Source organism: Carassius carassius, chromosome 22 (assembly GCF_963082965.1).
Source record: "Carassius carassius chromosome 22, fCarCar2.1, whole genome shotgun sequence".
Taxonomy (NCBI): Eukaryota; Metazoa; Chordata; class Actinopteri; order Cypriniformes; family Cyprinidae; genus Carassius; species Carassius carassius.
Window position 1 is genome coordinate 4,409,650 of NC_081776.1, and position 27,295 is coordinate 4,436,944.

The 27,295-nt window shown below is 36.2% G+C and overlaps 1 protein-coding gene across 5 annotated transcripts in view; it reads right to left on the reverse strand.

The window, feature by feature from the left end:
- LOC132098741 (transcription factor EC-like) overlaps nucleotides 1–27,295 on the reverse strand; it is a 38,683-nt gene that overhangs the window by 6,561 nt on the left and 4,827 nt on the right. The window contains exons 2-4 of one of the 5 annotated variants that reach the window (XM_059504894.1): nucleotides 21,114–21,305; nucleotides 2,356–2,601; nucleotides 1,899–2,000 (exon numbers count right to left, since the gene is read on the reverse strand). In XM_059504894.1, the coding sequence (XP_059360877.1) occupies nucleotides 1,899–2,000; nucleotides 2,356–2,601; nucleotides 21,114–21,290 (525 nt within the window). In that variant the 5' untranslated portion in view covers nucleotides 21,291–21,305. Of the gene's footprint in view, nucleotides 1–1,898; nucleotides 2,001–2,355; nucleotides 2,602–3,480; nucleotides 3,737–5,059; nucleotides 5,167–6,314; nucleotides 6,441–21,113; nucleotides 21,306–27,295 lie in introns of those variants that run through there. The other 4 variants (XM_059504897.1, XM_059504898.1, XM_059504896.1 and 1 more) reach the window with 4 other exon arrangements.

The window sequence follows — 27,295 nt, forward strand, 5'->3', positions numbered from 1 at the left end:
GATTCAGTATGAGCTTTAAACGAGCAGAGAAAATCAGCAAACAGATGCAGTGCTTAAAAAAACAAAAGAGGGCGCCGTGGAGCAGGGGATTTTTATTTTTTATTTTGGCAAAATAATGAATGTTATTTTAGTATCATTGAGATACTATTATAGTCTATATGAATATGTTGAATTAGTTTTTTATTTTACGTTTAAGTTAGAGTTTATTATTAGTATTAGTATTATAATTAGTTTTAGTTAACTATAATATGCCTGAATTGAATAGAATTGAAATGTCTTTTTCGGACTACCAATCCCACAAAAGCCAAAGTTGTGAAAGGCCAATTTCTGTCAGTGTTATGGATGAAAAAACGAAGTGTACAGGATTAAATAGGAGGTCAGAGCGTCTGAGAAAGTCAGAGGCGGCAGGCGTTATAGTGTTTCCTCCGCTCGTTCACGCTCTCCATTATCCCAGTGGGGGGGAAAGAGCTCACTTATCAACATGAAAGATTGCCAGGGCCCCTTGACTGTTGGCGTCATAATCGCTTAAATCCATTCCCATCATGTTAGCAGATATGTTGACACGGGGAAACAGCTTGATGCGTCGTGCTGTATGACTAATTAGAGCGAATTGATCCGTTTAAGCATGCTATCATTTCTGAACAAGTCCACTGGGAGAGAAGATATTAGCTCAATTCGATGCTTGACTGCTTACTCAAATACAAAACTATTGCTCGCTCCTTCTCTCTCTCTCTCTCTACTTCCTCGCCTTCTTCGTTCCCATCATGCTCTGTATTGTTTTGAGCAGAATCACATACCTCTCCAGTGAGTTCAGGTGTTGCTGTAATCACGACTCAAGTGATGCTTTGTCCATCTACAGACGTCAGTATAACCTTAACAATTTCATGCTGGTCTCACACATACTTGGGCCACTTGTGTGCCCACATGCTTACGTAAGGCTTTTCATTGGCTCTAGCTGAAATGCAATTCCTCAGCAGAACATGCATTTAGTTATTTTCTCTTGTTTTGGAGGAGTAATCACTCATTAACATAGTCGGGCTCTTCTAAGACATACCTCTCTGCACGCCGGCATCATTACCAGACTAATCTGTATTGTTCCACTGTTTGAAGTCTGAGATTTAAGTCTGTTCCCCTTTGACTCTCAGCTGGATTCGGTGTGACCTCACGCAAAGACAAACCCCTTTTCACAAGCATACCAAAGTCTGGTGTTATTAATGTGTTTAATTCATTATATACGTATTTAGCTTATATTTAGGATTCAGATATGTTTTATTCTAAATTATCTAAATTATGTGTGCATTTTATGTACTTAAATATACTTGGTTTTATCATTTTTATTTTATTACATTTACACTTTACTGAAGGTTTATATGATGCTTTAAAAGGCTATTTAGTTGTAGTTTTTCTAACACTATAAATGTTTTTTTTTCACATATTAAAATTACATAATGACATAACACTATTTAATATAACTTTTGATATTGATAATTATTTAATAGTTATCAAAATTCTACAAATATTCTAAAAAGTATACTTATAACTCTGTATGATTTCATACACAGTACATATTTCAGTGGCCGTCATGACTAAAATTATTATAGCGACAAAATATTCATTATTTCATTTTCTAGAATTAATTTTAATATTCAAGTATAATTATATGTAAATGATTATATAACGTAATGTTCTACTTTGAGTTAATAACTCACAATATTTATTTTACACTTTATTTATACTTATTTTCCATGATATTTTGACTTTTAGTTCAGTAAAATGTTGACTAATTTAAATTAGCAGAAATTAATTCTAATTTCCACTGTTGTTTTTACACCCCTATACAAAGGTTGTTATTAATAACAGTTCAGCACAGTGAAGAGATGAACTTGGCTTATACTTACATTATTTTGCATTATGATGCCTGGCTCCATACAATCCAAACCCCCATCTTTGAACCCGGTTTCAAGGCTAATAAGATCATCAATAACTTCATCCATTGGAAACTAAAAGAAAACAGTGATTATAGCGCACTCTTTGTCCTCCGTCAAAAGTGGTTGAATTGGTCAATATGGGATGTTTGTTTGCTTGTTTTGAGTTTCATTTTCACTATCATCTCATCAGTCATTGTTACAATGCAAAGTAAAATGAAAGACGTGTGAATAAAACTGGGCCACTGATCTAATAACAGATGATTCATCATCTCAGACAGACGACTGTGAGGATGAAGCACCTCTTATCAGAGCAGCTGACCCCTCTTTTTGATGTCAACATGATCAGAGCTGAATGTTTGAAGTTATTGAGGAGTAAACACACACACGGACTGTGACACAGGTAGATGAGATCACAGGAAGTACTCACCTCACTGTCGTGATTGTTGGCCAGCGTGAGCAGGGTGACAGGGCTTCCTGGAGTGCTACTGTCGCTCACAGGTGGCATGTGTCCGTTGCGCATGACTGGCACCGATCCCAGGGCTTGGCCCGAGTGAGGATGGCCAACCGAGTGGGGCTGGCTAGCAAGTTTGCTGCCCAAAGTTAGGTATTGCTTGACCTGCTGGGCCTGAGTCTGGTGGAGGTGGTACTTGGAGTTCTCCAGGCAATTCTGAACCTTCAAAAATAAAAAAAAATTGCATTTTTAGCTAATGTAGGTCTATAAATTGTCTTTAAACTTGAGTATCTTTCATATCACTTTTTCCAACCAACACTAGGCATCTGTGCAACCAAAACCAGCAAGACAAAGGCAGTAAAAAAAAAGTGCTCTTATTTAAGTATATACCATGCCAAACATCTCATTTTAAGCACATCACACCAATAACCTGCTTAAAATTCCCATAAAAGTCACTTAAAGGAATGGTTCACCACCAAATATGAATTTTTTTTTTCATCATTTACTCACTCTCAAGTTGTTCCGAACCTGTATGAGTTTCTTTCAGCTGCTGGACACGCTTTGAAGAGTTTTGGTAATCAAGCAGTTGATGGTAACCATTGACTGTAGCAAGTTTGTTACACAGAAACTCATACAGGTTCGGAACAACTTAAGGTGAATAAATGATGCCAGAACTTTTATTTTTGGTTGTATTATCCCTTTAATCAGTATAATCCAACATCAGCCAAAAAATAAAATTAAATAAAATGAAACCAATACGCAGTACAGTTGACCCAAATATCATTGTTTACTCACCCTAATGTTGTCCTGTAGGACTGTGGAACACAAAAGAAGATATACTTTTTTTTTTTGTCTATGCAATGAAAGTCAATGGGCACCAATGTTGTCTTTGCACCCCATTGAGTTCCATTATATGAACAGAAAATCTTCAAAATGTCTTCTTTTGTGTCCTGCACAAGAACGAAAATCCTACAGGTTTGGAATGACACGAAGATGATTAAATAATGACAGCACTTTAATTTCTGGGTGAACTACCCTTAAACCAAGCCGCAATCGGCTCTCGTCTTGCTCAATTTAAAGCAGAACCTAGCAAGTCCTTACGCTGGAAACTCGAGCTCCGTCTCTCATCTTGTAGAAACTACAGTCAGTTAAATGTGGCATTCTCAATCCCTGTACGTCCAGTAAGGTTAGGATCCCAAGCTGTAGAGAGGAAACCGAGTGACTGTCCTGTCTTGTTCCTGTGCGGTCTTATAAGCAAGCAGGAGGATCTCAGTGACCTAATTAGTACTAAGGCCAGGCCTTTCCTTTTTATCACAGGTCGTAGTAATCACCGCAAGCAGAGAGATTACTGATCTCACAGGTTTGATCACCACTGGGCCGTGATCTTTCGCCTATATCCCTCATTCGCTGGGACCGCCCAGTTCGTGTTTGCGTGAAGCGGCCAATCCCAGACTTCCCCCTTCTGCCACTTCTGCTTCAGGGGGTCCGAGACAAATACTGCTTGTTCTGTGCGGTTTCCAAATGGCCCAGGGGCCCATCTCTGGATCAGACTCACTAGACAACATTGTCTTGTATCTGTTCTCAAAAACTAACTATCGTGAACCCAGTCGCTCCTCTAATTTTAGTCTATAAGATATCGTAAAGCTAAATATAGGAGGGAATCATTCATTCAGGGTGATGGAGGCGACCTCTAGTAGTCGTTGTCTACGCTCACAAAAGCACAACTGTTGAGTTACTTTTATGGCGCTTGAAGTATTTTCGGAAAAATCCAAAAATGACAGCGGACCAAAAAACACTCAATTGTGTGAACAAAAGTTATGTTTAATTTGATCAAAACGGCTGTTTGCTCAAACAAAAGAGACATTTATGACTCACGCTCGCTGAATCAGAAAACATTTGTTGGATTGCAGACTGTATCGCCCTTCAGTGGAAATCTTAAATGGAAAATATTATCCCATATGCACCGAAATAGTTATTTAAGCCCTTGAAGGATGAATCAAAGGACCAAATCGGATCTTCTATGCCCTTCTGACTGCGTATTCAACAGTTCAGCGGAGGTCTGTCTCTGTTTATCAGCCATTGCAAAGCTCTTTTCATTACACATACTTGATTTGGCTTTAAAAAAGACCTAAGAGTGTAACTTCTCTCTTATCCCTGGCAAAGGTGAAAGAAGCCATTGTGTGTCTGAGGGCTCATCTCTGCAGTGGGGAAGGGAAAGGGTTATCCTGCCCACTGCTGCTGGTGTTAGAGGGCCATGTCCTTGACTCACATCTACCCTTTCAGTTGTGAACGCAGGATATACAACTAGTAACTAATTACATACAGCCTGTAATGTAATTGAAGTTGAAGTGATTTTTTTTTATCACAAATGCAGTGTAGACAATGAAAGCTCTGTGTGAAAATGCATTAGACACCATATTTAAACCAATATCAGACACTCTAGAAAGTTCATTTACTAAACATTCAGCATGCAGAATATATTCATTCAAAGAACTGTGGGTGTGGGTGTATGTGTGTGTATACATATATATACGTATATATATATTTATATATATATATAAATATATATACATATATAATACAATATATATATATATATATATAATACAAATATATATATATGTGTATACAAATAAATTTTAAATGAATATGTATATATATATAAAAAATGTTTTTTTACCTTAATTTGGACTGTAAATGTGCATCTTCTTTGGAAACCTGTAAGTGTGTCTTGAATGGCGAGTATAATCTAATGTGCTTGTGTTGATGTTGCTTAATTTTGTTTCAGGATTAGTCAAGTTCTGGTTTCACTTCAGAAAAATCTGCGTTTTGAAACACTGGGGAGGGGAATGAATTTTACCGGCTGTACCAATCATGGACAAAACCTTTTCTTGGCTAAAAGGTCAGGTATTATAGTAAGTTGGAAAGAGAAGTTAAATCATTGCAATATAAACTTATAGTATATGGTTTTACTCTGACAGATGTGAATGAGAGCTTTTTTGTTTTGTTTTGTTTCTGAAGAAATCAGACGTGCTATACTGAATATTCTTCCTCAGCATCAATGCTGTTAGACCACAAACATTTCTGAGGGGAAGAGAAAGTAAAGCACACACACACACACACACACACACATTCACTAAAAGAGCAGAATCACATTCACATCTAATATTGTTCCTTTTCCTTAAAAAAGGTCTAAGATTGTGAATTTATAATTTGTTGATGTTTTCTTGCTATTTTGTTGTATATATTTACATATATTTATGTTTTTAGATTAATTTTCTTTATTTATTATTAAAATATTAAATGCTATATGTTTATAATATTTTCTAATATAATTGTTTTATAAATAATAGTTTTGAGAAATATAGCTCTAGGATCATATTGAAATGTTACACATTTTGTTATATTATTTTACATTTATTATATTATTTTTGTTTTATTTTCCTTCTTGAAAGTAACTTAAGTGTCCAAATACAGAAAAGTATTACAGATATTTATTCATATTTTACATTTTTGCTAGAATCATAAATAACCCATATATATATATATATATATATATATATATATATATAGTACATAATTATATTTATGCATTAAACACTTTTATCAACAACAAAAAAGTTAGGGTATGTGTGTATTCACTGGGAATCAGGTCCATGACCTTGATTGCCATGCTGTGTTCTACAAGTTGAGCAACAGGAATTAATCTCTCCAAAAAAAAAAAAAAAAAAAACCTATTTCACAGATTCAGAGTAATTCAAGTTCAACACAAACTCACACAAATTTTCATTAAAGCCCAATATGCAGGTTTCAAGACCATTTCCAAACTTGATGCTTTCTTTAACATTACACTCAAAGACACACAAACGGTATTTGAACTTAAACTCTCATGCGGCTCTCATCTCAATTTCTCTCTCTCTTTTGCAGCTACATACCGGCAGCAGTTGGATCTCAGTGATAGAGATGAGTTTAACCACACAGCAACCGCTCATGGTCCAAAAGAAGGCCTTGAGGTATCACGTAAGCAACATGCACAAACGGCCTGCAGTCTTGCCCTTAAACCGCAACCCAAGAAGCGCTGGAGTCACTCAATCCAGTGTGAATGCAACCCAGCTGGGAAAGCAGAAGGATAACTAAGCCGGGTGTGTGTGGCTTTCCTGAGCTGTGTGTGCAGAAACACTGGCCTGGAGAGGAAGGCATGACACATCAGCTTTCTCAGCTCTCCAGCTTCCTCTGTACGGGGATCGTTCCTGCTCTAGTGGTCAGCCAAAGGCCTGACAGAGGCAGATTTTCAGGTGCTAGAGACTCGTAGAGAGCATTTTGTTCTTGGTGCTTCCTGTCTGACCATCTTTACAGCCTTACTCAGCACATTCCCCTGAGAGGTTATCTCTTTAGCACACGGACAATGTGCATAAAAATTTATCAAATGAAGTGCGGACACGCTTGCTTGCATGTAAATTCATAAGTAGTGTAGTGCACACACGTTCACTACACCAAGTACACTCAAGCCTCTTGGGTTAAAATTACTGAGCAAAGCTTTGGTAAAGCACATTGTTTTGACTGTTTTTCATTCAATTTCGTCTTCCAGGGCAACTTTTTTTTTTAATTGCACCATGGATTTTTTTCCCCACTAACTACAGCAATGTTTGTGGTTCTCTGTACAAACACAAATCTGCATTACTGCTGGTTTAAACCACAAAGTCGAATGCATTTTTTAGCAGTGTCAGTGTTTTAAGGTACGGCAGATAAGGAATCTTTGGAAGCCTGTTTTAGTTTCAAAGTGAAATAAATTAAAAAGTCACATTTATGAGATATAAAGTGACACTATTTGAATTAAATTTGTCATTGGAAATTGTTACAGTTGCAGTTTTGGAGAAATTAGCAATTAGAAACCGAGTCTTACTGTGAGATTTAAATGTGTAGTTATGAGAAATTAAGCCACAGTTGTGATATATAAATATGTAGTTATGGACTGAGATATGGAGTCATATTATGGCATTTAACGGTGCAGTTGGAAGATATACAGTAACGTTGCTATTTTGAGAAATTAATTAGTATTAGAAATTAAGAAGTAGCTGTGAGATATAAATTTGCAATGTTGAAAAATTGAATCGTATTATGAGATTTGAAGTCACGTTTAAGCAATATAAAGTCATAATTACAAGAAATTAATTTGTGATTTTGGTATAAATTTGCATTTGTGAAATATGGAGTCATATTGTGAGTTTGTGAGAACTGTAAAGTTGCAATTTTAAGAAATTGATCAGATTTCAAATCGCAATGGGAGAAATCTGGTTGAAATTTGGAGAAATTGAATCATACTGTGAGATTTAAAGTCACAATAGGAAAATAAAAAGTTGCAATTTTGAGAAATTAAGTAGCAACTGGAAGATATCAAGTCACATTGCGAAATATAAAGCCACAACTTAGCAATACGATGTTGCCATTTTTTCACTCATGCTTTTGTGCTTCAAAAATAAGAAACTAATCAGAAAAATCAAGTACATTATAAAACTAGTATCTCAAATTCTGTAGATGGTTTGATGCATCTGAACTCTTCTTGAAAGCAAGAATTGCTATGGAAGGTGTTGAAATCATTGCAGAGCTCTAAAGTAGACAGGACGTGTTTATCAGCATCCTTCTGATGCCTTGTTTCCTGTGTTAAAGGAAATGCAGAGGAAAGTTTCTAGTAATGGACAGCCTTTGAACACGTGTGTGTGTGTGTGTGTGTGTGTGTGTGTGTGTGTGTGTGTGTGTGTGTGTGTGTGTGTGTGTGTGTGTGTGTGTACGCACGCTAGTGTATCTGTATATGTTTACCGAAAGTCCTGGTTGGCCATTTTTCCACGTTTTTCTCTGGGCCCGGTTTGAAACCTCACCTTTGTTAGTCCCACATACAGTATGTATAAAACATGAGCTACTTCCTGTAAGAGTTGGGCCGCTTCTGAGACAAGACTTCAAAGTCCAGCTCACACATCTGAGAGCTGTTTTATCCAAGTAGAAAAGGAATGCATAATAACCAGAAGTCTTTAATGATTCATATATAAATTAAATATAACAACTGTATGATAGGAGTGCCAAACTATCCTCCCTGAGCAATCCAGTTTATCAACAAAAAATAAATATAGTATGTGAATGATGTCCAAAATTCATACATGAAATTCACCTGGATTCTCTTTCCTTGAGGATACAGTCACCTCAAAAATGTACTCCTAATGTCAAAAATGTCACCTCACTAAAGTCACTCTTAAAATTATTTATTTTTTTATATTTTTATTTTGTTCATTATTTTGTTATTAAATAATCCATAAATCATGAAAAAAAAGGTTTTCACAAAAATATCAAGCAGAGACTGTTTTTAATAATAATACTAAGAAATGTTTCTTGCGCATTAAACCAGCATATTAGAATGATTTCTAAAGGATCATGTGACACTGAAGACTATGTAATGATGAGGTAATGATATATATATATATAAATTGAAAACACTTGCATTTGTGCAAAAAAAAAAGTTTTTTTTCATGGTAATAGAAATGTTATTTCACTTGATGTGCTCATGCTAGTATTCTTTATTATTATTCCTTAAAATAAATGCCAGTTGGTAGGTTATTTTGTTAATGCAATGATATTCATACATTTTTAATCAAAACTTGCATGTCCAAATATTCATTATATGGTCTACAGGCACACTTCTGAATATAAAACTCTATTATAAGCACCGTGCATACTTGGTAGGGTAACGTTTGGCAGAAGAAGATCCAAATATTACTCATTGGCAATGTTACACAAACAGCTTCATAGGCTGCTAATAGGTTTGTGCATTTAAGAGAGGGATGAATAGAAATTTCGTTCCCTTAGAACAGATGTGATTAAGTCTAATGCGATTTTCGATCTAAATCAATTACTCATTCACTTCAATTACACCTGAGAGGAATTCACTCTACCCCGTCCCATTCAGACCCACCCCCCTGTGCACAGGCAGATTTAATTGAAGAACCAATACAAACAGCGACTCTAATCTAATCTATTGAAGCTATCCGCTTCAAATTACGCTCTGAAAAGTAGCTGTAGTGAATCCGATCAATAAATTGCTTTCATTAGGAAATGTATCCTCAATAGTTGGGGGTCGAACCACTTTTCAGACGCGTCTAACCGTAACCCATGATTTTCTAACTCTGCCCCCCGCTTTGCACTGATCCCCTTAAAAACTCAAAATGACCAAACCGCATCACATGACTTCCCTCCACTCGCTAGGCTCACAAAAAGGACCCAGCACTCTCGGGGCAAGGGCTTATGGGTAAGCTGTGGGTTTGAAAGGCCGTCTTTATCTGGGATTGGGCTAATCACTGGGTTGAATCACCTAAATGGATTTGCCTGCACTGTTACTTTTTGGCTGTGGACAGTAGTGTTATACACATTGTAAGTTATTTTCAAGATTTATTACAGTGAGGGAATGTCTGAGGATGTTTCTGATGTACACAAACATAGCAAACAGAAAGCAATATATTAATGAACGTACACTATATAAATGTACACTATACTGTTCAAAAATTTGGGGTCAGTAAGGGAGTAAAGGAATACTTTTATTCATCAAGGACACATTAAATTGAGCAAAAGTGACAGTAAATGCTGTTCTTCTGAACTTTATATTAATCAAAGAATCCTGAAAAGTGTATCACAGTTTTCTGAACTTTATATTAATCAAAGAATCCTGAAAAGTGTATCACAGTTTCCACAAAAAAAATATGAAGCAGCACAACAGTTTTTAACATTGGTAATAATAATATTTCTTGAGCAGCAAATCGGCATATTAGCATGATTTCTGAAAGATCATGTGACACTGAAGACTGGAGTGATGCTGAAAATTCTATCACAGGAATAAATAACATTTTATAGTATATTAAAATAGGAAACACTTATTTTAAATTGCATACATTTTTCACAATATTACAGTTTTTAACTTATTTTTAATCAAATAAAATTCAGCCTTGGCGAGCATAAGCGACTTCAGATCTTACCAACCTCAAATCTTTGAACATTTGTGTAGTTTTCAGGTCAAATCTATGAGATTTTTTTTTTCTTCACATGTTTTCTAATCCACCACTATAGACCAGACACTGAGGAACGTGTTACAAGCCAAAGTTTTATACTCAGGCTTAGGGTTCTGTTCATATCACTAACATTAAGTATGAGGAATAGTAATATATACTGATTTACCATGGCTGAAAACATCAGAGACTCCATAATATAGGACCAGACGGTCTTATTTTGAGCACTCAAGCTCTTGTGTCATTGTCTGGTCTGTCTGTTGTAAAATAACTGAACAAAATCAATCCGTTTTACTTCAAATGTCATGAAAGATTGAAACAGGGGATTAAATCTGGCCTTTAAACACAGACTCATGTCTTATCCGATTGAAAGAATGTGCATAAAGTGTCTAAACTCTTATTTATGAGTGTAAGATAAAAGCTGTATCAAATTTAACAGGTTGTCACTCCACGTATCCGCACATTTGCCGCACATTATCCTGAAATTTGAGTTTATAATGTGAGTGATCGTATGGCTAGTGGTCCAGAGAAAAATATATTTAACTTTACAAGCTTAACTTTTTTTTTCTTCCAAGTGCATATAAAGTGCATTTGTGGGCTAAATTTGCACAGCCCTGTTCAAAAGCTTTAGCTTGAGATATAGTCATTACGGCTGAAATCTAATTGTGTAAAATGAAATAATGCAATAGCTGTTTAATGAAGACTAAGCAGAAAATTAGATCAACTTTGACCTTACCCGAACTAATAATACGCGGTTTGAAGGATGACAAAGAAGAGTTTGTATCCATGTTCTCTTCAAGTCAGTGTCATTTGTGTGTGTGTGTGTGTGTGTGTGTGTGTATTGTGACTATAGAGAATCTACACAGCATCCATGTGCATGTGTGTACATACACAGAGGCACAAGTGTGTGTCTGTGCTGTAATGTGCATGACACTTTAAAGCAGCCATGGCTGTCTTAAAAAGTGTCAAAGCCTTCAGTCATCACAATGAGGCACATAAATCTATTGATAATACACACACACATACACACACACACACACAGTAAGTTTGTTTCTGTTCAACCTTTTAGCCCTATTTCTACTCAAACATCAATAAATTGTCCTCAGATTCTGTTATATTAAATGAAATGCACATTAAACATAGCATAGCTACTCGAAACAAAGGTTTATTCACAAAACCTATAAATATCAGTTATCAAAGAAAGGGGGAAATTTTCATATTTCAGACCTCTTTTCTGTTATGACTTAATCAAATGAATTGTCATATCCAGACATTTCTTTAAAAATTACTATACTGGTTTTGTGATTTAAATTGGATCATTGTAATTTCCTTCCACAGACCGAACTCTCCACACTCTCTCCCGGCCCAAATTGATTAATCAGCACAGCCTGAGTTGAATTTGATGGTGGAGTAGAAGAACAGACACTAGTACAAAGTGACCAGTGTGATGGCCTCTCATGTCCAGGATTGAATGAAAGGCCTTGTCCGTCTGGCTGGAACAGAGGCTGATCCTCTGAATGGACTCTTCTACTGTCATAGAGGAAATCACCTCTGATTTGTGGCATATCAGATAAGGTATTTTTGGGGTATGTTGGGAAATTGCTCACTGCTGATACCGCAAGAGAGCGGTTTATTACACAACAGGTGCGTCATCTACAGCTGGGCCGAAAAATAATTTAAGCCACACATCTAAATGTCATTAAATTAGGTAACTAAACATTAAGTGCCATTTAACTTCAATTTTCAGAGCCAATTTTTGCAACAATTTTGATTGTGAACTTTTCAATTATCAAATGATCTATCAAAGATACTTTTGTTTGATATTTTGTTTTCTAATGCAGTGAAATTGCATGCACATTTATACAAAAGCACATTTTTGCTTTAACAGTAAAAAATAAATAATACTTGACTTTTCACAATTATTTCACAGTATGATTAATATTTCACAATATGACTGTAATATGCCACACTTTATATGCCACAAATGCAACTGTTACTAAAACTATGCAAACTCAATTACATATAAAAATGAGAATTTATTTCTCATAATAGACTTTTTTGTCTTATTGCGATTTCCTGTCTCATGATATGGCTTAGAGTCTTATAATGTGACTTCATAGCTCTCGATTTTAACTATTTCTTTTTATTATGACTTTATATCTTACAATTGTGACTATTTCCCATAATTGTAGCTTTATTGTGTATCTCACAGTTGTGACATATAACTACTGTTTCTCGTAATTGTAACTTGATTGCAATGTTATATTTCACAGTTATGAGTTTCATATAAATATTTCATATTAATTTGCTAGGCTATTATATTCAAAATATTATATTAAATATTCAAGATGGGATTTTGACATCATACTCTGCTCATACAATCAAATAAAACACTGACTCATTACTTTTCCAGTTTCTTAATTACTAGATAATGATTTAATTCACCAATACAATGTCTAAAATCAGTTTCTGATCTCAAAATGTGACTTTATATCTCATATTTGTAACTTTATTTCCCACATTTTCTATTAAATCTAAAAGTTACTTTTTGTTATTTAATACTTTGAGGCAGAAATGGGCTTTAATATTTTAAAGTGTCTAAATACTATTTGGGGAAACAATATTTTGAACCCGTGAGATTGGTTACTGTTAAGTGGATTGATATCCATTATGATTTATGAATGCTGAGTCATTTGTGCTCAAGAACAATTATTTTTCTAATTTATTTCCTTTTTGAAGTTCTCAACTGGCATTTTCACATCCCCAAAAGTCTTTTGAATTCCTTTAAACCCGCATAATGGCAGTCAAATAGTTAAAAGGTATCTTTCAAACCACGTCACTGCAATGAGGAACAATAACACCCTCCATCGGAGGGAATCCCACATTCTTGAGGGGCTTTCGCTTTTTGTTTTTCATCTCGTTTTTCTGTCAGCTGAGTAGTTGGGTGACGTTAATATGAGACGATGCTTCTCTTTTCATCACTGCAGGGTGCTCCTCAAACCAAAAGCCTGACTTTAAGACTTATTACGCTATTCAGTGGCTGATATGGCACACCCAGGTATGGGAAAACCACCAAAGTCAATCCTGTACTGCGCTGGAGGTTCAAGCAGCTGCTCAGGACACAGGAGTGAGGCGGAGGGTGTCCGTCTGAGTATGTTAGGCTAGTAATGAACCGTTATGAGGTATTTTACCTAATCACATGCAAGCAACTTGAACATTTGGACTCCTGCAATTGAAGTTAGCCTACATGTGCGTGAGCAGAGTTTATTGCACGTGATACGCAAGGTAAACACGGGTCAGGATTTTCAGTGCCACTACATAGACGATGAAAGCAGCACTGTAAACGCACATGCTTTTATTTATACACAAACACACAATTTGACAAGCGATGCATAACATCAAGACTAAATATATGTTGTATCTTGCTTTCTCCACTCAAAAATGTTTTAATGTACTCATCTGTACAGTAGATATATATATACATATATTATTTTGTATGTTTGGACATGTTACTTGTCATAGTAGTATTTGCTTTTTTATTTCTTTTATATATAATATCCTATGATAGCAAATCCAATTTTCTAAGTATCTTTATTTTTTCTCAAAATGTTATGTAAAAATGCACTTGAAATTTCCATATAAGGATTGTGATCTAATGGCTGTTGCCACATTAGTCTAGGACGCTTTAGAAACTGAAAATATGAAGCGTAAAATGCCCTGTCACTCCACCACATGCAACACCAATGATACAATTACGTGAATTAAATTATCTAGCATAACACTGACACATCATACATGTTTTTCATTATACTGCTAGTGTGTAATGCGATATTTCATTACAGTTTAATTTTATGCAACATATTAAAGATTTGACGGATTAAAAATGTTCCCTGAAGTTTGCACATATTGGCACTTTCTCTCAAATAATAAACTTTATATGGCTGAATAACCAACATATAAACAATCGCTCAATCTACTATGATTCTAGGATAGAAAGTATCAAATGCTCAATTGACTTACCGGACCGTACCAGTTATATTCCAGCATTTTGATTTTACGGACGAGTATCACTCTCAAAAGCCAAACTGTCTCTCTCTATGGCACAGCGATATCATGCATTACTTGTGTAGACTCATCTCTTGGTACCTCTAAGCCATCGACACACACCCGAGCCCGTTTAGCACTCCTAAGCTTACGACCTGTTGATAATGAACCTGAACCCATTATTTTGAGTCAATGAATTGAAAGAAATGGGGCAAGGAATGAAAGCCACAGGGCCAATTACTGGCACTCTTTGATGTATTATTCTCCCTCACTCACTCAAACGGCTCTGCACATTTTGTCTTCATCCTCTGTTTTCCATTAATTATTTTGTTGGGGTCAGAGTTTGGCCAGCTAATTGTGCAGACGGTCCAGCTTTGAGAATAGCAGCGATTCTCCAAAAGCTGACACCCTCTCTGGCTGTGCTCAGCCACCTTGCATTATGCCAATTAATCCAATTCTTTGATATTTTTTCCCTTTCTTTCTTTCTTGTTCAAACTCTTTCTATCTCTTCTTTTGCAATTTATAATCTCTGAGAGTTATTCGGGGTCTTGGACTGACTGGGAGTTTAAGTCAACTACAGTAAAAGTTAAGTGTTGGTGACACTCTGAGAGCTTTATTTTACATACTGTACACCATCTCATAACTTACTGGGGAATGTTAAGGGAATTGTATTTAATTATGTATTCATTTATATATATGTGTGTATTCAGCACTTACACAGAAACCTCAAATATTCATAGCAAAAAAATGCATATATATTCATAGCTAAAATTGCTGTTTGGGAGGGCAACTTGAGGGCAAACATTGTTAATAATAAAGTGTTCATATTAAGTATTGTATGCTTTGAAATCTCACTGAAATTCTTGACCTGTTTATTTACAAATGTAACATAAACAGCTAAAAACCATTTTTAAACAAAATAAAATACTTTTTTTTTTTTTTTTTACATATTTACTGGATAAGGATTTCATTCAACTGAGCATAAATAGAAATGTTTATTAATTCATTCATTCATTATTAATAACGCATGTGAATTAATATTCACAACAATTTCAGGCCCGGGAATTTTGAATTTTGAATTTTAAATATCCCTGATATTTCCAGATTAGCACAAGACAAGAAGCACAAACATTTTTGGAATGATTTGAGTAAAAAAAATCTGATTTTCTCACACCTAAATCATAAAGGACAACTGAATAATTTAAATATACATTTCCATCATTAATGTGCAAATTCAAGGGATTTTAAGAATTAGTAAAACTGTTCTTTGAGGGCAGTTGTATTTTTTTGGTCTAAACATGCAAATCACTGGTAAATAGCACCAAATTGCTTTTGAAATTTTGAAAGGTGCTTATCAAATGAGTAAATAGCGGGGTTGACCCAGAAATGCAGATAACCCAGGATTACATTAACTCAGGAATGAAAACAAAGCACTACAACAGAGCTGCATATTCATTTATAAAATAAGGCCCTTCATTCAAGGCTGCCTCTATATTCCAATTTTTTGTGTTTTTTTTTGTAAAGCCCTGCAACTGCGTGGGATATCCACAGTGTGAGCCAATGGATCACATATATTAGAATGATTTCACTCCTGTTATAGCTATAAAAAAGGCCTTTCTTCATAGGATAGTTCACGCTAAATAATTAGTATGGCATCCAGATCCTAGTTTCTCTCATCTTCAGTATGACCTTTGTAAATTAGATGTAAGCAAATGGATTTATTTACTGCAATAAAAAGCCTGTGGAGAAATCCACTCATTGACAACAGAGAGGATTCCTCAGGGATTTAGAAAACAAAAGAAATATTATTCTAGAGATTAACTTTCCTCAATGGGGGAAATCGAGTAATCTGAATAAGATTAGGAAATGCTAATGACGTTCTCCTCTGATCTTGATTGGCTTTTATCTGACATCCTATAGGAAGCATTGGCTGTCTTCTAGCTAATACTAGCCACTTTCCTGCTTTTGATGTACGTAGCTGAAATTGGAAGATTTATCACCACTTATAGGTTTTATTTAACTGATCCCACAGTTTAATCATTTACATAATCATTTTCCTTATTTTATTTTATTTTATTATCTTCATGGTCTGTTATACTCACAAAGACCTTGTACACCCTGGAGACGAACTCCTGTGTTTCTTTCAGTCATTTTGTCCCAAAGACGCCAGCAACTAATCAGTGTGGCCGAGCTGTGATTCTGAGATGTTGGCCTGGGGGTTTTGCGAGGGCCCCTGGTGATACACCATATTAAGGGCCACAGTGGCCCTGTTTGATACATGTTTCCCCATCAAACGCAGACATGGACTATCACTCTGATCAGAAGCCAAAGGTCAGTCAGGACAGACAGATAGTATCTTTGAAGAGTCTAGTTGTCTTGCTTATTACCGGTTAATCAATACGATCAAAGCAGTAGTGGAAAATCACGTGCAAGATCCGTCTCATAACAACTGACAAATATGGCACTGTTTTATAATCACCTTCCATAAATTAACCAACAGCTTAATGTTTGTACTTTTATAATAATGTTTTGATCGTTAATAATAATTATCACTAATTTATATTATTATTAGTTATTGAAACTATCATTTAAATTATTATTGCTACAACAATTATATTGTTAACTATTATAAATATTTATTATTATTATTATTATAGACCTTTTCATGCACCTAGTGTAAAGCTTCTATTAAAGTTTTAAAATGCTGTGTTTTGAACAGTCCTGTATGTGTGAGATTGGGGGGTGGGGGGGTGCAAATTGCTCTACCAGAACCAGTTTTAAAAATCGTGATTTTTTTTTTTCACAAAAGAAAATTGCGCATGTCCTCCCATACTGTCAAAATGCCAGAAATCAGTACTGTAAAGTGAACCAAATCGTAAAATGAAAATATTAAAACTGTTTATGCGTCATGGTGGTAGATCTATTTGTCTGATTAAAAAAAACTACTCTTTTTATTTCTATTTATTTTTTTTATCTGTAGCACAGTACAGTAGAGTTTGAAATGTGATCTGCATGTTTTTGTCAGATTCACCCATTAAGAAATGATCTCCTGCTCACATTTGTGCTCAAGCACAAACACATTTTGAAGTTTTATTCTATTGCTGGGATTTTCTTTAAATTGAAAATGTAAAAAGAAAAACCTTTACTGCTTTTAATAATCCATGCACACCTAAATAGAGCCCCCCCACCCTTCTTAACAGGACATCTAGCCTTCTAGCCAGATCAGGCCCTACAAGTGCCCTGGGGGGACAACACTCTGCCCCGCTCAAGGCTACAAGCCCACACTAGCATATATTCCATGCACTGAAACTTTTTCTTTTGAATCCTATTAGTGTATGAACTTGGTTTAACTGAAAAAGACTCCCGACTTCACTCAATTAGGCCTAATAGGATTACAGGGCTGGTATGGGCCGGGCGGTTTAAATAAGACAGGAATTTTGGCAGACACCTGCTACATGTACTGCATTAATCTTATAAAGGAGAGTACGCTTGCTTGTTAATGTGGCTTCCACATGCCAGGACTTCAGTTGCCATCTTCGTTAGGGCAAGAATGAAGCTTGTGATAAAATGACCGATCACTTCTTTCATTTGATGCCAGAACATCTGGTATTCGGGCAATTTTTTGGGTGTAACACGGCATGTGTGTAACACGTAATTAATACAATCTTTATAATCATTCAAATGTATAGTCTTTATATATTAAATAATATATATTTTATTGTTTTATAATGTTCTTATACAATATATAATATGATTAGGGCTATCAAAATAAACCATTCATTTGTTTAATTATTTGTCCATTAATTTGTTGGATTATTTTGGATAATGACACATTTAAATTATTAATGCATTTAACACACTGCACCTGTAGATCATCTTATATTACATGCAGTTCCTGACGAACATGATGTAGGATGACTGAGTGATGCAGTTATATGCACCTAAAAATTGAAGATATGAGGTCAAAAATCGGGTTATATCTTACATATCTTTACTTAAGCAATGTTTAATCAGAATATTTCTCTCTTGCTCTCTTGTCTTCTCTTGCTGCTTATGTGTTTTCTGGTGCGCCCAATAACAAATATGACACGTCAGCAGCGTCACTGCAGTGTTGTGAACGCGCTCACAACAGACCCTTAATTTTATTTAAATGCCTACATAGTTTTCTTTTTTTTTAATAGTTCATTTAAGATAATTATTTTTTATAAGGTTTGTTTTTTTTTAGAAATTTTTGCTTGGCAACTAGCTAAACAGTATTTATACATATTATTTCAGTTAATGTATATTTAAAGTAATGAAAAGGTGTTTTTTATCTTTTTTTCTATTTTTCTTTAGTTAAAGGTAATAACCCTGGCAGGGACTCTCCATTGGGTTTTATTGATCACAATGATTCAAAAAATCAAAAAAAGAAAAAGAATCATGTGCTGATAAATCGTTCACAATAGCATGCGTTTAGAAAATAGGGTGAATTTTTCATTTTTTTTTCTGCCCACTTTAAACCATTTATGATATTTCGTGATCGTTTTTGACAGCCATTTACAGGGCCATACATGTTGATGGTTGTATTTAGCACAGTTTCCAGTCATCTGCTGTTTCGAGCATTTTAATTGTGCCTTTCACAGATATGATCTGTCACTTCGAGTCCAGGAGTTTGGATCTGAGCCATACGGGGTGGGTGGTCTCTTTCTGCTTTGGTCCTATTAGTCAGTCAGTCAGGATCCAAACAGCACCCCCCACAGCTCCGTCTCCCTAAAATACATCTTCCCATAACCCCTCGGCTCCATGACCTGCCTCTGACACACTCAGGATAAACCTCATAGTTGGGGGGCATGTAGATACACAGTTATAGATCTGTGTCTTCTTGAGTGAAAGTGTGTGTGTACGTCGGCCGTAACCTCAAGGGACAGCATGCTTCAGAGAGACGAGCCTCTTTCGTCCAAACACAGGTAGTGCTGCAAGTGTTTGAAATACACAGCCCCACACGAAAACCTAGATGCACACACACACACTTGAACACATGAAAGGCCTCTTGTGGACCAGAGCAAACACAAGGCAGCTTTGATGTGCTCCAGCCTCTTCTATTCCCTTTCCACCCCCTAAAACTGACTGTTGCTTTGCTTTTCCATCTTAAAACCTGATTTCTAGCTTTCTCCTGACAGTTTTTAAAAGTGCAGCTGAAGTGTGTTTTTCTTCTGACTGATCAATTTAAGCAGATCATAACTCATTGAAAAGTGATCACAAATCACAAATTATTTTTTTGTTACAAATGCGTGTGTGTGTGTGTGTGTGTGTGTGTGTGTGTGTGTGTGTGTGTGTGTGTGTGTATATATTCAATAGAACAGAAATATTAATTTATATTATAGCTCTATTACTGTATATCAGTATGTAAACTTTTTAGTGTCTGTATGTCTGAGACAAAGTTGATAGTTTTGTTGATTCATTATAAAGCATAACTGAAAACACAGTTAATCTCCTGAGCTATTCAAAAGCAAGCATCAATAAATTCAATTAAATCATAAAAAATAAAGAATGAGAAGAGAAGGACTGATCATATATAGAAACAAACTCACACCCCAGTTCAGGACCTTTTGCTTTTTAGTCAAAATAAACACTTGTCAAATGTGACTAGTGTGATTACAGTAACAGAAGTCTTTGTTCTGTCAGCACATAGTGTGGAATTACGCTCTGAAACAAAACCACCGGCAAATCCACAGCATCAGAATTCCAGACAAATGAGTCCTGGGACACAACGGGCTGTTTGGGTGGTTTCTGGCTCAAATGTGCAGACGTAGGCATGCGTCTATAATCACATTATAGGGTTAAGTATCAATGCGGCAGAAAGGGGAAAAAAGACACTGATTTTGTACAATGCATTTCACACGTTAATTATACCATACAAGTGCTGCTAATTGTATTATGTATTCCTGGTATCTAAGAATTGTTTATATGAATTTAATTGGAACTAAATTTTTTTGTTCATTTCACGCTTTATATGGCACATTGGTTGCCACCCTATCATTGAAAAGACATACTTGTATATATATATATATTATTATGTGTACTTAAAGCTAATATTAATCATGGGCTTAATTTATTAAAATAAAATCACAATCTAATGAAGTAATGTAAAAAAAAAAAAAAACTATTATAAAATTCACATACATGTCATAACTGATTAACACAGCAACATAATGTTCCGTTTTCACTATTTCAAGGTATACTTGACCCAAAAATGAAATTTTCCTAAAAAAGTAGATGAGTTTAATTCAGTGGAACAGATTAGGAGACATTAAGCAGTGCACATGGGTGAATGGGTGCCGTCAGAATGAGAGTCCAAAAAGCTGATAAAAACATCACAATTATCCACACGACTCCGGTCTGAGAGATAATGTCTTGCGAAGTGAAAAGCTGTGTTTGTACAAAAACAAAAAATCCATCCAGGCATTTTAAACTTAAACTGTTGCTTCTGTCCAAAATATGAGTCTGTAATAACACTTCCTACAGACCCTTTATCAGCAGATTGACGGCACCCATTCACTGCAGAGAATCCACTGATTTCTTCAAATCTATTCTGAAGTAGAAACAAACTATTCCTTTAGATGCCATCAAGCAAAAACTAAATGATGTGTTAGAGATTTTGCTTACCTCCCATTGAGTCCAAGGCCAGGCGGAGGGCTGACTGCTGTGGTAAGGGCCCGAGTTCAAACTGGTGTTGTAGAAGTAGGGGCAAGAGGAGAACGAGGGCCCCGGGACCCATTGGTTCAGCTGGTTTGCTACATTATTAGCAGGTTCTGATTGAACACCGGAGAATGGTTGGAACATTGCGGATTCCTATGGCTGCACAGTGAAAACACAACACGAGAGATGAGCGAGCTGTGAAATGTAATATGTCACTGTATCTACACTTATTTATTGACTTTTATTTTAATGTATCATTCAATACACTTTCCATTCAAATTTAGCCACTTTCAAAACTCTTGCTTCGATTTGCATCTTGAATAAATCAGTGACCTGTATGTCAGAATCCCTTCAGAAGACGTTCAAAATTAATTGAAATAAGCCAGTGGACTCTGTTCCTAAGGTTCATTTGAAATCCCATTTGAGGGATTTCAGTATTTCTTTCAGCTTGTGATTGTATTTTGCAATACGTTTTTGTTTAGACTCAAGGCAACTCTGCATGAGACGACTGAAACAGAGCTGAAGTAATGCGTGGCAGCGTGCTGCATGTATAGTCTCTCAGTTCAACTGTCACACTCAATCAGTGATTTTAGTATAAAAAAAACATTTGAGCTAATTGGCCTTTTCAGTGTCTACTATGTAACTTAATAATTAACATTACTGTAATTACTATACTGTACTGTAAGTGTTATTTACAGAATAACATCAATACCAAGTGTAAATTATTGGCTTGGAAAACATGTTGACATTGTACTGCGTGATGTATAATTTTCTAATCAATTAATTGACATTTTTTCAATTTTTTTCTTTATTATCAGTTGTTCTGATTGTTTCAGTCTTTGTGTGAATATTTTTTGATCTGTGATGATGTAAAGAAGCTTTGCACAGTGCTTGAAAATGGCTGCAAGTAGCCTGTTGTTCTTCAGCGCTGATCCCATACTGGTCCTGAGGAGAGGACATTGTTCTGAGACTGTGGCATGACCAGCTCTGATGGATGCAGATGCCACTCTGAGATCTCAGACGTAACGGGCTAATAAGAACATGTCTTGTCTGCAGGACAATGTGTTATTTAGGCCGTTTCTCCTGCATGATGAGGGACTAATAAACTTGACGGACACAGGGATGACTGCAGGGAGAATTACAGAGAGCTGGAAGTCTGGGAAAACTAGTTCGCCAAACTAAAGTCCATTTAATAGACTCAACATTTATTAGTCTGTCTATCCATCTACCCTTCCTACTATGTGTAAATTGACGTGTCTGTCTCATATCTATCTGTCTGTCGGTGTCTGTCTATTTATTTGACTATCTGTCTCTCTCATCCTGATGTAGCTACACTTCAAATGATACATTTTAACAGCTGTTCGCTATCCATGTTTGACCACAGTGCTTATGCAAGGAATGATTCTTCCTTACAGTTTGACTCTTCTGCGTTCTTTAATTTCAAATATTCAGTATTTTACAATATGTAGGTATGATGTAGTTATGCGGCTTGAGGATCTCACACAATCAGAGAGGCCACGCTGAGAGCCAGACAGCACTGTGAAAGGAAAGAGCTCCATAATGGAGGAGCAGGAGGTTGAGCACAATGTAATTGGCAAGTCTTCCTCCTTTTTTGCCCACACCTCTCTACTTCCATGCATGGTGCAAGTGATGTTAAATTGCCTTCTCTCTGTCTGTATTCCCTCATTATTTCCCTCTTCCTGTCAGTATTGCCGAACAGTAGAATATGCGATCCTAGACACCAGTCGGGTTCGGAGATGCTGATTTCAGGACCGAAATGCTGCTAAAGAATGTTCCTGTCCATCTGTCAGCATTCCAGGGACAGAGCAGCTTTTAGCTTCCTATATTTGAGACAATTGTCCTTGTCTATGCTTCACTTGGGTTTGTGTCCACATTGGGTGTCCACTATTTGTGCGTAAGCCTCTCCATTATGAGCGGAGTAAGTATTCCTCCCAAACAACAGGGGCATTTTATAGAGCTAATACTATAATGAGGGAAGGTAATGACACTAAACCAGGGCTTTTGTCACAGTCCTCTATGTCTGCAGGCAATGTTTGACACATTCAGAGGTTAGAAATCCAAGCCATTTTCTACAATTTACTGAACACTAAAACCCTATATTTGACATTCATCGGGATGCAAGGGGTATGCTGGCAAATGGATTGTCGTGCTAAATGGCAACCAGTTGCATTTGGTATTCTTATCATATTGTTCATGTTGATTTATGTTTTTTGTTTTCTGGTGCTTTGCTAAAGCAATTATTTTTGTGCATTTTGCTCGTACAAATCATACAAGTGATCAGGTGTTTTGCACTTAAGATTTATGTCCTTTGGATGATAAAACAAAGCAAAATAAAATGTATTAAATAAAGTACCCAAGTCGTATCTAGGGAACAGAATATCATGGGTGTAACTCTAGCCAGTAAGCAACATGATGACACGTTTTGCATGGGTCAACACCACTAAATATTGACTTTTAGATGATAAATGTGGCATTTCCCCTGTTAGTGTTGTTGATTTGAAGAGGGGTCATTTTTAGATGTCACAAGGGTCAAGATGAGGTCAACGAGACACTGGAATGCTTTAACTAGTGATTTACAGTGTATAGTAAAACCCTTCAGGCTTATGGGTCATTGGTTAGCTGGTTGCTTAGGTGGAGACAAGGAACTATAGGAATTGTAGCCTCAGGTGAAATGCATATCAGTGCAAAATGCCCTCACAGGAGTATAAATCCTGCACTGCTTTGGTTAAAAAGTCTAGAGGAAGAGCTTTAGAGTATGTAAATGTGAATGTATGCGATATAAAATCGGTGTGTGAGATAAAAGAGAGATCTGTCAGAGGATGTGTCTCAGTCTGATGAGCTCTCCTTTCCCTCTTGGCTTCATTAAAAGCTCTCCCTCAGAAACAGCACTGTGTGGCGCTTTGCACCTCCACCAGCTCCAGGCTGAGTGACAAAACACTTGTTCCTTCTCTCTCCTTTTTTCTTTCTCATGTCGTCTCTCAGGTCCTCAAAAGGCTTTGTTACAGGCTTTTCAAGTATAAGCACCTATTTATTTGCTCTTTTCACTGCTAATTCTCCATTTTTCAGCTCTCGCTGGCTCTCCTCAGATGTCAAACGCAGGGCTGTGGTGCTTCTGCCTGTGCTCAGGACCTGAGACACTGGGTCTGAATAAAGGACAGGCTTAGAGATGGAGCGATGCATCTAAAACACTCTCTCAAACCAAAGCTGTTGTAGCTAGGCTATAGTGCTACAATGAAGTTCATTTTCAAATACTCATCAGATCTTTTAATTTATTGGATAAAACATAAAGCTCAGTTTTATATGATGGGACACATTTCCATTCATCACAGTTTATTTAGTTGAATCTGGCAGCTGTAATAAAGCCTGTCTGGACAGTTAAGACCCAATCTCAGTCGTCTATCTCTGTTGTAATCCTGTTAGGAATACCCACTAAGCTGGCATGTAAAGGCACTGTTTGCATTCCCCACACCTGATGAACCCGCGTTTTTTTTATTCACACTCAGGTTCACTACATAAGTGAGGGCATCTCATAAAGGCAATCGTTTTTTATTTTTTTTATGTGATGTCCCTTCTTGTTGGTGGGGCCCTAAGATTTATGTGTAAACAGTGAAGTCCTTTCCATTAAAGGAACCGTTCACCCCCCCAAGAAATATTTATCAGCTGTTTGGACTCTCATTCAGCTTTTAGCACCCATTCACTATAGAAGATCCATTGGTTAGCAAATAATTTAATGGAAAATTTCTCTAAATCTATTAAATATCTCAAAATCTCCAAAACTTTAAGTCAATTTTATAATGCATTATGTTTTCTTGTGCACCCTATTTGGGGAAGTTGCTCTTATTATGAACGTTGTCACATATAGTTCAGATACAGAAGATACAATATTAGCAGCTTTTCCCAAAAGCACCAGACAGGGAAGTAGACGCTTGTGTTTGTGTCTGTCTAGCCAGCGCTCCTCTTGAGTCGGTCTCATCTCACACATGGAGTCTCGGTCAAACCCGAGAGCCACAGGCCAGGGAGAGAGCAAACATTCAATGTCATCTCTGATTGGCCAAGGTTGAGCAGCGCCTCTCCTTTCCACGAACCCCTCTGCTTTCACTGATTGGACGAGGTGAGCCTAGCCTCACTTGTGTCTGAACCCTCGCTCGTGCCAGACGCTAGTCGTGTGATATGAGAGCTGCTTTGTGGGCCTCAGAGACGCTGTAGTGAGACGGACTCAGGGTGGGTGGACTTGTTCTTGAGGGCTCTTCAGCCATCGCCGGCCGTGGAGAGCTCCTTCATCACCACGCTGTCATGATAGCACTGCTCATAAGAGCACCAAAACCGCCTCCCCTCCACAAGGCAATTCAGACTCCCTCCCTGTTATTAAGTAATATCAAGTCTGGAATGTGAATTCCTAGATGTTAGATTCCTGCCCTTTATGAACTTATCTGAGCTGGATGAAGGTATTAAGACTTGAATGTCGGAGATGAACCCAGTGTATTACAGATTTAACTGCAGGTCCTCTGATTCCCACATGAGGTCACTGTGTAGACAGCATGATGGCTGACAACTTGAGAAGGCTGATAGTTTGCACAACTTTCAGTTTTTATTTTGCTTGCACAATAAAACCTAATCTATTAGGCAAACATCTTCAACCACATTTTTTTTTTAAATGACACATTTCTGTTTTTTTTTAAACAATTTCTTAAACATCACAGTAGTATGTCAAGATCATATCATTAATATATACTATAATATAGTAAGATGTGATGATGATTATCAAAATACATATATATATATATATATATAGTTAAATCTTAATGTATTATAATGTTAATAATATAATATTATTATCACAGTATATTTTAAAATGATTAATTTTAAATCAATATTAATTACTTTTATTTACCATATTGTTATATACTGTATTATTTCCATTGTTAATGTTATTGTCATGAGAGCTTTTAATTGTATATCTCAAGCTAAAAGGCACATCATCCTACATCTGTCCACACCTCTCTTTCTCATGGCTCAAACAGGGTTGGTGGTGACCTTTCAGAGCTGGGTGGGCGATGGTCAGATGTTGAGCAAGCGCTGTTGTGTGAATCAGAGGTGAGCAACGGCACGCTGTCCTTCAGCACAATGCCCTACTTCCTCTCAACACAAACACATGACACTCTCTCTCTCTCTCTGTCTTGCACAAATCCCTTATCAGTTCTGTTACATTTCAAGTTGTTCTGAAAGAGGTCTTATCATACTTAATTTTTTCATATCATTTTTCATATTCATTTATATATAATATATATATATATATATATATATATATATATATATATATATATATATATATATATATATATATATATATATATATATATATATATTAGTATTTCATGATGCTTAAGCTATTGTTGCTTTATTCTATGCTGTATTGAATTGACCATTTACAAATGTGAATTACGTAAAATAAAGTGCTACCAAAACATCATTATAAACTTTAGGATTTTCCATCATCATGGACTAAGATTGTAATTTTTGGAGGACATTGTGGTATTGTAGTACAACCCGAATTCCGGAAAAGTTGGGACGTTTTTAAAATTTTAATAAAATGAAAACTAAAAGACTTTCAAATCACATGAGCCAATATTTTATTCACAATAGAACATAGATAACATAGCAAATGTTTAAACTGAGAAAGTTTACAATTTTATGCACAAAATGAGCTCATTTCAATTTTGATTTCTGCTACAGGTCTCAAAATAGTTGGGACGGGGCATGTTTACCATGGTGTAGCATCTCCTTTTCTTTTCAAAACAGTTTGAAGACGTCTGGGCATTGAGGCTATGAGTTGCTGGAGTTTTGCTGTTGGAATTTGGTCCCATTCTTGCCTTATACAGATTTCCAGCTGCTGAAGAGTTCGTGGTCGTCTTTGACGTATTTTTCGTTTAATGATGCGCCAAATGTTCTCTAAAGGTGAAAGATCTGGACTGCAGGCAGGCCAGGTTAGCACCCGGACTCTTCTACGACGAAGCCATGCTGTTGTTATAGCTGCAGTATGTGGTTTTGCATTGTCCTGCTGAAATAAACAAGGCCTTCCCTGAAATAGACGTTGTTTGGAGGGAAGCATATGTTGCTCTAAAACCTTT